General features: G+C 36.8%; 1 protein-coding gene across 3 annotated transcripts in view; it reads left to right on the forward strand.

Moving 5' to 3' along the window:
* The window catches only part of PAPPA2 (pappalysin 2), a 372,249-nt gene that overhangs the window by 157,451 nt on the left and 201,863 nt on the right, over positions 1-12,935 (forward strand). For all 3 annotated transcript variants that reach the window (XM_074222103.1, XM_074222104.1, XM_074222105.1), the window contains 3 exons: positions 220-311; positions 6,079-6,272; positions 8,056-8,187. In XM_074222103.1, the coding sequence (XP_074078204.1) occupies positions 220-311; positions 6,079-6,272; positions 8,056-8,187 (418 nt within the window). The remainder of the gene's footprint in view (positions 1-219; positions 312-6,078; positions 6,273-8,055; positions 8,188-12,935) is intronic.

The raw sequence follows: 12,935 nt of genomic DNA on the forward strand, positions 1-12,935 counted from the left end.
TCATAGAACTTAGTGGAATGGATAAGCCTGCAACTGTGGTCTCCTAATTCTTACTTAGCTTATTTAAATACATCAGAGATATTAAAAGTTTATAGAAGTGTTATTGATTTTTACAAACTATTTTAAGTTATAGAAGATTTAAGATACCATAATTGGACAAGCTTGCTTTAACACAGAGACCAAAGGGAGAGTTACCATTTCTCCGTACTTTTCTACCAGGAATCTGGGAGAAGAATGTGATGATGGAGATTTGCTTGATGGAGATGGCTGCTCTAGAAAATGTGAGAAGGAAAAAGGCTTCAACTGTGTTGGTGAGTCTAGGACATTTTCCTTGAGGCTGTTTTTGAATCTATCTTCTTTGGTCAGTGAAAACAGATTATTATTTTCATTCTCATTATATTGCTTAGCCATTCATTGAGGAGTCCAATTGTTCATCCATGTTGTTTAGGTCAGAATTGTTGTACTTGAGTATGACAAAAAACTATAAAACTAGAAAAGAACCAAAAATAATTTTCTTTAATTATTAATTTACTTCATGGATATAAGACACAATGGGTTGTGTTATACAGAACACATGCTTAATATGGTATCTTTACTTCAAAAGCTTAAATTCTTAGCTCATAGAAATATGGAGCCTCAGAAAGGAAATTAGAGGTCATCTAGGAAATCTGTTAATGGACAGAGTGCTGGACCTGGAGTCAGGAAGATTTATTTTCCTCAGATATTTAGTAACTATTTGTCCCTGGCTAAATTCCTTAAACCTGTTTGCCTCAGTTTCCTCATATGTAAAATGGCTGAGAAAGAAATGGCAAACCACTCCAGCATCTTTGCCAACAAAAACCCCAAATGGGGTCATGAAGAGTCATACATGATTAAATTGATATAACAACAGTAAGTTTAGCCTTTTATTTAATACAGAATTCCTGAGAGGTGGTTATCTGGGAAGTTCAATTCAATTCTACAAGCATAGAATGACTACTACGTATGTGCCAGGCACTGAGTTAGGTATTACTAATAGGAAGTCAAAAATGGAGGATTACCTGACTTTATAGGGGTTTACGTCATATTTGAGGGGAAGGTAATATGTATATAGATTAGTAAATGGAAAATACATGCCAAATGAATACAAATATTTGGAGATGGGAGACACTAACAACTGGCTAGATGGGAAAGATCTCACAGAGTAGATGGTACATTATGTCAATGAGAATAGCTCATTGAAAGGTAATTTGGATATGAGTCAGAGAACCTGGGATCCTTAGCCTTGCCTTTCAGGTTACCTATGTGTCCTTACAAGTTCCTTAATTTTTCCGAGTCTCATTTCCTTATTCATCAAATGAAGAGATTAGATTAGATGGCCTGTAAGGTCCCTCCCGGATCTAAATCTATGATCCTAAAATCTAATCCTAATGAGCTAAGCCATGGCTGGAACTAAAGAGTAGAAGTTGCAGAAGGAGAGAGAGAACATTTTTTTTTTTAGGTTTTTGCAGGGCAAATGGGGTTAAGTGGCTTGCCCAAGGCCACACAGCTAGGTCATTATTAAGTGTCAGAGACCGGATTTGAACCCAGGTACTCCTGACTCCAGGGCTGGTGCTTTATCCACTACGCTACCTAGCCACCCCAAGAGAGAACATTTTAGACATGGGGAACCATCTGCATATAAAGGCATGGAGATGGAATGCCTGTGCAGGGATTAGTAAGTAAATCAGTTTGTAATGATAAGACAGTCTAGAGAGATAGGTTGATGACATATACTATACATATGCATATATATATATATATATTCATATACATAGATAGATGATAGATAGATAGATATGTTTATGGGGGTTTTTTTTGTTTTTTTATCCTTGGGACAATAGAGAGCCACTAATTGAAACTTCTTGATCAGGGAAGTCAGACTTATTCTTTAGCAGTATCAATTTAGTTCCTTAGAAGATGATTTAAAGAGGACAATGAAGGCAAAGAGACCATTTAGGGTGGTATTAGGAGTAGTTTGGATGAGAGGTGATCAGACCTGATTGAGAGAGCAAGAAGGGGAAAGATTCATGATACAATGTAGATATTGAATCAATAAGACTTGTGAGTGGAGGAGAACAATAATAAACATAATATCTAGAAGTTATATAGCACTTAAAGATTTGTAAAAATTTAACATCTTATTTTATCCCTAAAATAACCTTGAGGAGTAGTTGCTAAAATTCACATTTTACAGATGAGGAAACTGAAAGAAACAGATGTTAAGTGACTTGCCCAAGGTCATACAGCTAGTAAGTATCTGAGGCAGGATTTATATTGGGTTTTTCTGACTCCAGATTAAGGACTCTATTCACTGTTCTACCTAACTGAGATCATAAGATTATAGATTTGGAAATGAAAGGGACTTTAATTTACCATTTCCAAAGATAATAAATTCCAGTTTTAACAACTCAGATGTAGGAAAATTCTTACAATGAGGAGATGTGTGCATTTTCTTTATTCTGTTCCCTGGAGCCATATAAAATATGTATAATCAGATTCAAATAAAAATTATCATTATTATTAAAGATAATAACTTACATTTATATGGCACTTGCTCTGTATATACCCAACATTATGCAAATTATTAGGTCTTCTGGTATTTGGAGATAGCTATTATGCTTCCCTTTAAAGTCTTCTTATATTCTAGTTAACTAGTCCTTTTCCCCTACCTTACACACACACACACACACACACACAGACACACACACGTCTTTCAGCTGTTCTTCAGATGAAATGATTTTGAATTCCTTCACTTTGACCTAGTCTTCATTTATATAAATAATCCCTACTACTCAGTTCTTGTGAAGAATTTGCTATGTAAATCTTAAAGAAAATTAGATATCTGAGTTATTAATGAATTATTGAAATTATTGACTGAATTATTGAAATTATTTGTCAATGTCCCTCCTAAACCTAAATCTAGAACTGAGTCCAAAACTCTAGAAGTGGACTGACCAAGTCAGAGTAGAGGGGGAGTATCATTTCCCAAATTCTGATCTTTAGAATTCATTTACTCAGCATAGGATCTCCTAAATTTCTAAGGTAGTCATATGCCAGTGTTCATCTAGGTAGTCATTTTTACTATGTCTTTTGTACATGAGCATTTTACATTTACCATTTAGCCAAGTTTTGATTTTTTGAACCTAAAAGTATAGCTTTATATTTTGCTCTTCTTACAGTTCATTTGGTTAGATTTATCCCATACCAAAAATCTAAGAATAACTTGAACTAAATAAAACTGTTTAAAGCCTTCCAGGGAAGCACATTCTGTAGCTTCTCAAAGTTATTTGTTACAGTAAACAGTAAAGTTCACAGTCAAGTCTAATATGTTAAACAGAACCTGGCACACACTTCCATTTTGTCCTATCTCAGCATCTCAGGTATAGCAGAACAGAGATGAAACTAAATTGAGGTGATGGGATTTAAAATCTTCAAGAGGTCTGACGAAAGTTATAATCTGTTAGCAGATTACATGAATTGAGTTTGGCACTTTTTTGAAATTTGTTTTGATTTGTTTATAATGGAGCTGCAATTTCATGGGTGGGAACAGTCATCACCAAATTGGGACTTTGGTTTCCTGGACCATTGCTTAATCCAAATAGCTCAACCAGTCTGAGGGTGGGTAATGGGTCAAATCCTACCTTCCTTGAGAACCATTTAAAGGACTTATTACCAACATAGCATCATTCCTCTGCTTCATTCTTTCCCACTCCTGTGCAAGTTTCTGGGATTTTTTCCCTTCTACACACTTGAGCCACTCAGAATGGTTGTGACTTGGTTTCTACCTGGGTACACATACCAGTCACTGCAAAACGATATTGAGAAAATTCTTGGCCCCCAGGGAACCCTCAATCTATCCTCTTGATCTTGTGATTGTAGAAGGTGTCCATGACTGGGTTTGTTAGAGTCTCTTTGCTCAGGACTGTCCTGAAGCTAATTCCTACATGCTTATAGTTAAATTTTCAGTGTGACCCGAAAATGAACAAATCAGCATTATACAACCAATTTAACTCAGAGATGGGATTTGAACTCAGGTCTTCTGGGTCAGCACTCGATTCACTTTTCCATATTTCTTTATTTTTTAAGTATTTTCGTTTATTTTGAACTTAAATACTAAATAAATGACATTTCCATACATAAATTTCAACAGAGAAAGAGAACATGCATGAAAGCTCTGATTTTTAGTTTATTTTTTTCTTTTATGAATAGAATACGTTTCTAAGTTTCCATTTTGCCAGTTTTCTTTCTGGTTTCTTTTTGTGTTTTTAAAAATGTTCCTTATTCTCCTTTCTTTTCTTTTTTTTTTAAAATAATCTTTTCATAGCTCTCCTTCCCAATAAATCCCATTTCCCATTAAAGAGATTTTTTAAAAAAGGAAACCATTAAAATGAACATGGCTACTTCATCTTTCAAAATCAAATAAATGAAAACAAATTGTGTGTGTGTGTGTGTGTGTGTGTGTGTCTGTTTAACATAATCCCTTAGTTGAGGAAAATATATCTATGTCCTCTTAATATGAAATATGGAAGGAGACAGGAAATTTCTTGACATAGTAAGTATGCTAAATTTGAACTTAGAAAACTCTGAAATTAAAAAAACCTGTGTGACCCCTAGGCAAGATGTTAATTTTCTCAGAGAGTTTCAGTGCTTCCTAGAGAAAGCTAAAAGATGAAGTGGATAGAATTCTGGACCTGAAGCCAGAAAGATTTGAGTTCAAATTTGGACTCGGGTAGCTATTAGCTTTGTGACATTGGGTAAGTCTTTTAACCTCTATTTCCTCAGTTTCCTCTAATGCAAAATGAGGATAATAATAATAATAAGATTACCTTCCAGAGTTGTGAGGATAAAAACAAGATATTTGTAAAGTCCTTAGCAGAGTACCTGCCACATAGTAGGTGTCATATAAATGCTAGCTATCATCAACATCATCATTATATCATGATCATATCATTATTATTATTAGCCTCTCTGAGTTTAGTTTACTCCTTTGTAAAATGGGTTTAATAATATCACTTACCTTACTGGATGGTTCTGAGCATTGAATGAGAGAGTATGTGTTATCTATTTTGCTTAAATATCAATAACTTATTTCTATTACTTGATTAAATTGGTAGGTAGTCTGTGGAATTCATGAATTTCATCTCCTTGACTGTCAGCATTTCTGAATTTGGTGGATAAGTTATCACCAATGGGAGGATGATTCTTTACTCATATTAGTTAGGCTAAGAGTATTAAAATATCTCAGTATTTTTTTTCTGTTTTCTTTTCTTTTGAGTTCCAAAAGCAATTGGATGAGCAATTTATCGAATGCCTTTTATTTTGAGTAGAACTTCTATTTATAATCCTGGGTGGCTCTCCCAAATGGTTTTATTCTTAAAGTATGAAACATTTTAAGGAAAAGACTATCTTAAATTACGCACCAGGGCTGGGCCAACCCTGCACTCTAGGAGCTGACAAAAGGACTAGAGTCCAACTTCAGAGTAGGTCTTGTTTAGTATGAACATATGACATTACAACAAACTCATATTGGTTGAGACAATATTATGAGGGATATACCTGCAAATAGATATAGAAAATGCATGCCTGAGTAGGTACATGGGCTGTATATCTGTATTTTTTGGCTAACTAGTCAAGGAAGGTTAATTTAATTAATCATCTCTAAGACTTAAAATAGCATTTACAATATGATACTTATGAAGTTTGCAAAGTGTTTTTACAAATATTATCTTGTTTTATCCTTTCAACAATCTTGGGATGTAAGTGGTATTATACCCAGTTTATAATTTAGAAAATTGAAGCAGAGGTTAAGTCACATAGCTATGCAGGATTTGAACCCAGGTCTTCCTATTTCTAGATCTGATATTTTATCCACTATCCATTACACTGCCTAGATGCTTGTATCATCTTACCTTTTGTAAAGCTAGTCTTGTAAATACTTTTTAAGTGATATTTGGCACCACACCAGGGTAGAATCTGTCTGCTCAGCCACTTCCCAATGGTTTGTCCCAGAAAGTGCTCAGACCTTTTCTACTTCTAATACTAATTGTATATTGACAGGGGAGCCAAGTTTGTGCTACATCTATGAGGGAGATGGGATATGTGAGCCATTTGAGAAGATGAACAGCATCCTGGACTGTGGCCTCTATACTCCCAAAGGATATTTGGATCAATGGGCCATTCAGGCCTATACAGCTCATCAGGATGATAAACTGTGCCCTGTTTCCTTGGTAACTGGGGAACCTCTTTCTAAAGTAAGTCAAGTTCTATCTCTGTCTCTGTCTCTGTCTCTGTCTCTCTCTGTCTCTCTCTGTCTCTCTCTGTCTCTCTCTCTCTCTCTCTCTCTCTCTCTCTCTCTCTCTCTCTCTTGCTGTGTTTCTTTCTCTTTGTCTCTCTGACTCTGATTTTTCCTTTCAAGTCTCTACTCTTTCTCCAGGAAATATTTAACATAAAAGGATAGCTTCATTTTGAGCCATGCAAAGCTAATGTTTCCCTCTTGAGAAGGAATAGAAAATAATGATAATATTGACAATGACATAATAATACTAAAAAATAGTATCATCTAGTATTTATTTGGTTTACAGATATTATTTCTTTTCATCCTCATGGTAATTCTGGAAAGTAGGTGGTATTATTACATTTTATGTTTTGTAGTTGAGGAAAATAAAAGTCAGAAGTAAAATAACCCAGGCACATAGTGTCTGAGGTTAGACTTGAATTCAGAACTTCCTGAAACTTCTTGTACATATAGAACATTAAAGAAAATGCTTCTTTTCCTTTTCCACCTGCTCCTGTTCCCATTCTTCCTCCTCACTGACACTTGCAAAATGCTTTAGTTTACAAAATGCTCTAAATCTACATAAACCTCCTAACAATCATAGGAAAGAGGCATAGCATAAGTATTATCCTTATGACCATTGCAGTTAGGCTTAGTGGATAAATGATTATGCTCTGTCCAAAGTCGTATTTGGCAATGGAAGAAAAATTGCACATCTCTGCTGAAGGCAAACCATCACTATTGCCCAGTCACTGCTGAGGGGCCACAATGGCAGCAGTGCCTCACCCTCCTATCCAACTAGGAAGCCAGAAACTGGACAGAGTGTTCCTTTCAATTCTTGTTATCACATTTGATAGAAAGACAAATAAAACTGAACCAAATCAAATGAGCAGAAAAGAATATATTTCCAGGTAAAGGATGGCACCAGCTCAAAGCCATGGCATACAATTGAAGAAACTAGAAATGGTTACTTCAAAGAACAGGGAAGCTGGGTGGCATAGCGACTAGAGTGCCAGGCCTGGAGTCATTGTAGTCACAAACCTGAGGCACTTACTAGATGTGTGACCCTGGGCAAGTCACTTAATTCTATTTGCCTCAGTTTCCTGCTTTGAAAAATGAACTGGAAAAGGAAATGCCAAACAGCTGTATTGTCTTTGCCAAGAAAACTCCAAATGGCATCATGAAGAGCCAGACATGACTGAAAACTACTGAACTGAACCGAAAGAGCAAAAGATGGGAACAGGAAGAAAGAGAAATATATATGAGAGCAGTCTTAAGCACTTGAAGGGCTGCCTTGGGGAAGATGGCTGGGCTGTATTCTCTGCCTACTCTCAAGGGATAGATCAAGGATCAGTGGGTGGAAGGAGCAGAATTGAAGATTCCAGAACAAATTACAGAAGGAAAAAGAATAACTTGTTCACCCTTGAGTTCTCCCCAAGTGGGATGGGCAGTTTTAGAAAAGAAACTTTCTGTCCTGGTTCCTTATCCTAGGAGATCTTCAAGAGGAAGCTGGAAAATATATTTTTTTTTGAGATTGTTGGAGGAATTGAAATAGATTCCTTCTGAGGTCTTTTCCACAGCTTAGCTGAAAGTTTTTGATTTTTCTAAACTAGCAGGCTCAATAGCTCTTTGCTTTCAAACTGACAGCCTGGAGGATTAGGAAGTTACTGAACATTTTATTTTATTTTTTGGTATTCCTTTGTCCCCTGATTCACATAATTATCTAGTTGAAAATCTTTTTTTGCCTTTTTCCTTTTCAGGTTTGCAAATCCCAATATCCCAAGTCACTAGAAGATCGTTCTCTTGCTGGATGGTTTCCCTGTATCACTAGTGAAGGACAGAGAAAGCAACCTGTGATACACCTAGAGAGGGACGAAAAGATCTGGCTCAAGGTAAGTGGCCTGCATGTCTTTTGTTTAGACTGTTAGTATGCATATACACATGTACATGTTGCTATTTTTCTCTGGAATGATCCAGAACAAGGAATTTCATTCCCTTTATTGACCTTTATATTTGGGTGCTAAATTCATTGCTATTTATCCTGATTTATTTGATTGGTGATCATATTCATGTAAGGCACTTGGACTCAGCAAACCACTAACCTTTGTTCTCTGTGTTATCAATTAGCTAAGTAGGAAATTCAGGAGACATGGGCTCCTTTATCTATAAATTAGAAAAAAAAGTTTAGAATCAGTAAAACCTCTAAAATCTTGGGTCTGTTGCCTCCACAAATCTGATCACAAAGGATAAGGAATTTCAATTGCCAAATTGCTAAAGGAATGAAGACAAGTAAAGGAAGACTGGTTAATGAAAAGGAATATGGAAAATAGCTAATGGGAAAAGGCCATTATGAAACTTCTTGTTAGTAAAGAACATTTCAGAACAAAACCATAATAGCTAACACTTAGGAGTAAATCATGAGAAAAAACTCAAAATGTAGAAAATTGGTATCCCTTGCATGATTTTAAGGAAATATTCTCCCAAGTGCTTTTTAAAAATGGTTCAGTGGGAAAAAAATGGGTTGGGCAGTTTCTGAAACACTAATGTTCCTTCTTAGAGTGAGAAGCCTGTCCAGTCTAAAAACAGTTGATTTGGTAAATACCCTTGAAGATACACCTGTTATGTGAGAATCTATAATTTAGGCACATATACAAATAAATAAGATATGACCGACCCCTGTCTTCAAAGAGCTTGTAATCTGTGAAGGGAGATATGACACATGGACTGATGATCATAACAAAAATAGACTATTTTAAGTGCTTAGAAGAGATATGAGGAAAGTTCTTTGAAATTTGACAATAGGTAAAAATCATGTCTGTTTGGGGAATTTTGGATTCTTGGATGAAGCAGCCTTCCTTCAAGACTCAGCTCATAGAACAAGTTGATCATGTCTTTCCCCCTTAAATCACCTTCTCCTCTTAGGATACCTTTCATATAGATACCTGTGATCTCCTTGAGGTCAGGGACTATCTGGGCCTTTTTTGTATCTCTAGTGGGGATCTTCTGTGGGAGCATGATGAAGAATTCCAAAGCAGTCCAAAGGCAATGTGGTTGATGGGAAATGGAGAGAAAAATGATGCTGAGTCTCCTCTTTTAATAGAAGTCTGGAAGGTCTGGCCCCTCCAATCAAAGGGTTCAGTTGGAAAGGCAGAAGGTACTAATGAGAAGTGAGCAACAGGTAGATTTAGCCTTGAGATTTGCCAGTAATGAATTTCTTGGGGAAAGAAAGCATCTTTATTTCATAGATAGAGAAGCTGGGGTTGAGAGAGGTCAAGTGACCTAACCAGGATCATATAGCTAGTAAATATCTGAGTCAAGAGTTATAAACACCGATGTTTCTAAGTCCATCATTCTGAACCTTGCACTACCTAACTGCTTTCCAATCTGTCATGTCTTTCCTTAATATTCTTATCTGGAGACTGAACGTCATATAACTTGGTTTCATGCCCCCTCACTATCTCTAGAACTCTTTTTATATGCATTCTAACTTATTAGTGATTTCTGTCAGGTCCTATCTTTATGATCTTAAATGACTTTTTCTTGACAAAGACTCCTGGAGTAGCTTTCCATTTCCTTCTCCAGTTCATTTTGCAGTTGAAGAAACTGAAGCAAACAGGGTTAAGTGACTTGATCAAGGTTACACAGCTAATATAGATTTGAGACCAGATTTGAACTTCCTGACTCCAGACCCACTGTGCCACCTCTGAGCAAATACTGGGAAAGGATATTGAGGCAATAGAAGGTAGAATAGAAAACATCCTGCTCTCAGCATGCTTATATTATTGGAAAGTAGACCAAAGAAGACATTGAATGTTTGTTGGTTGAAATACCGAGTAATTTATCAACATATGCAAAATAGCATGGCTGTGTTTATTTTCATGGCAGCTCTAAAAGAATCTCAAATTCAGAATGGTTTCTCTTAGACTGGAATGGATAGCAATCCTAACAGAAACAATCACACACATGTGGTATTTTAAATATTATGTGCTACCACATCAGTGATACATTATAGACAGATGATTGCTTTGAGATTTGTACTGCACAAAGTCTCAAACTAATTACAGTTTCCTAAATACTGTTTCTTCCCTTTTTTGAAGCGAGCCAACTGTTCTGCATGAACTTATAGTATATAGACAGTTCAATGAAACTTTAGTTGATTGTCTTTTGGAATATGGGAATCTCTGATGCCCATCTCCTTTATCCATGTTAGTATTGGTTTGTACCCCACTGGAAACGATTGCTTCGTCAACCCCTAACTTCCTATACACGATAGGTAACTATTGCTCTTTTTCCGTATTATCTAACCTTTGGAGAGGGGCAAGGATCAGGTATATGCAATGAGTTGATAAAAAAAAAAAAGTAGATTAGTATAGAGAAAAATACATAGAAAATTGGGGCTCCTGTTCTAACTTTTCTATAAGCAGTGTGACCTTGTTCAAAGTACTTAAGCACTCTGAAAATCAGTTTCCCTATCTGTAAATGGCTAGCTGATTTCTAAGATTCCTTCCAGTCCTAACATTCTATAACTGAATGAAAAAGAAAAAGCATTTATTAAGTGCCTAAACTACTGGGGATACAATACAGAAATAATGATAGTTCCTGCCCTCATGATATTATAGAGAATACATAGAAAGAAATAGTGGTCAGGGAAAAGTATTTTGGTCTAGAAGGAAATAGGGAGGATGAATAGTGCCATCAGGGAATAGATTGACACAGAGCAATGAGGAACAATGTTAGAGTTGATGTGATCATGTTTCATGGTTCTAAAACCAGATTGGGTAGGTTGGGGAAGGAGGAAGTAAAGGAGATGGTCCAAGAAGAGGGAGTGAAGTGAAACATGGCCAGAGTTTTCCTGAAAGAATTTTGGGAAGGGTACCTATCATCCACAGACCAGAAGGATTTTGAAATGTTCAAAACCTAGCACAGAATAGTGAGGGAGAAGCAATCATGATACCAGGATTAATTTTGGGAATCCTGTGCCAATAGAGATGTTGATGGTGCTCTATATATTCAAGGGGAAAAAAAAACTTGAGAAGAAGAGAATGAAGATGTTTTGACACTTGATATTTGAAAAAATAGCATTTTTCAGTGACCCAGTGAGAAAAGCTTCATCCTAGTGCAAGTAAGGGTTGGAGAGCTTTTCAGAAAGAACAAGTCAATGAGATCATGGCAATTTGGGAATATACTGGGTCCTGTTTCTGGCACAGATTCTGGTTCAGGAAGATGTATGATTAATTTTGTTTTTCCCCCTGGGAAAAGTAGATTCTGGGGCTGTTTGTCTTACCCATTAATGACCAGGGAAGCCAACACAATTAATTTCCTCAGGGAGCTGGCAATTCCAAGAAGGGTCCTTAGACTCACTTATAGCTGGTAGCAACTTCTAACCCTTTAATCTTGTGTTAAGGTATTATGATCTCTTGCTTCAGACTTAAAGGAAATTTATAGAAGTCATACATCAATCTATGCTGAAAATATTAGACCCTACCACTGGGTGTATTTAAGGGAAAGGCTTGTAAGTTGATGGAAAACTCCCTAAGGGAAATTGGAACAATAATGGAAGAGTGAAGGGTGGAGTTCATCCCCAAGACTAGGGCAACAACATTCACCTGCAAAACTATGGCAGCTCATTTCCCAACCCACACACACATTGAAGTTGAGAGTGGCCCCTCCAAAAGCAGACAGGAAAGAGCAGAGGAAGGAAAGGGTGGGATCAAACCATGGAAAGTGCCAGGTGATCCGAGACTTGATGATTTTTCAGGTCCAGGGCGGAAGGAAGGATTCTATGTTGGTTCTGTGAACTTGGCATTTGGCTGTACCCACTTCTTGTAGGTGCCCCTGGGTTTGTGTTTATTCCATGCTTCAGAAGAACTTCAGGGTCAGGGCAGGGAAGGGAGGAGTCCTGCTCAGACAGCTCTGATGGTTTTTCTTCCTCTGAGGTCACAGATAGGGAGGGCTCAATCAGGTTAGAAACTGAAATGTTTTCAGTTGGAAGATTTTAAATATTCAGGACTTCAGATAGAAAGGATTCCAGAAAAAGGGAAGGGCAGGCGGTCTGGGATGCCAGGTGGCAAAAGAATCCAGGGTTAGAACAGAGAAAACCTAGACTTCCCCAACAATCTCTCTCTCTCTCTCTCTCTCTCTCTCTCTCTCTCTCTCTCTCTCTCTCTCTCTCTCTCTCTCCCTCTCTCTCTCTCTCCATCCTCTTCTTCCTTCTCCCTTACATAGAATCCTTGGATCTCAAAATTAAAAGGAACTTCAAAGGTTGTCTATTTCAATCCATCCTTGGTCAGTAATATTCTGCAATATCTCAAGCTTATGCAGTCTACAGAGGGGAATTCCAATTATATGGGAATTGTTGTTTCCCAAAGCAACTCATTTCACTTTTGGACAATTCTAATATGTTAAGTTTTTCCTTCTATTGAGCCAAGATCTTGTTCCCTCTAAAATATACATTGTTCTCCCTATTCTCCCCGCTGAACAAAAGAAAGAATGAAATACATATCAAATGTACTAAGTCCTGGTGATATTTGTATATTTTGAATTGAAAAATAAAAAATCAAGAGATTCCATTCTAATGCAGGAGAAAACTTTCCAGGATAATGGTGGTCAAGGACCAGAATTAGGGTCTGGGAAATCATTA

This window comes from Macrotis lagotis, chromosome 2, assembly GCF_037893015.1.
Source record: "Macrotis lagotis isolate mMagLag1 chromosome 2, bilby.v1.9.chrom.fasta, whole genome shotgun sequence".
Classification (NCBI taxonomy): domain Eukaryota; kingdom Metazoa; phylum Chordata; class Mammalia; order Peramelemorphia; family Peramelidae; genus Macrotis; species Macrotis lagotis.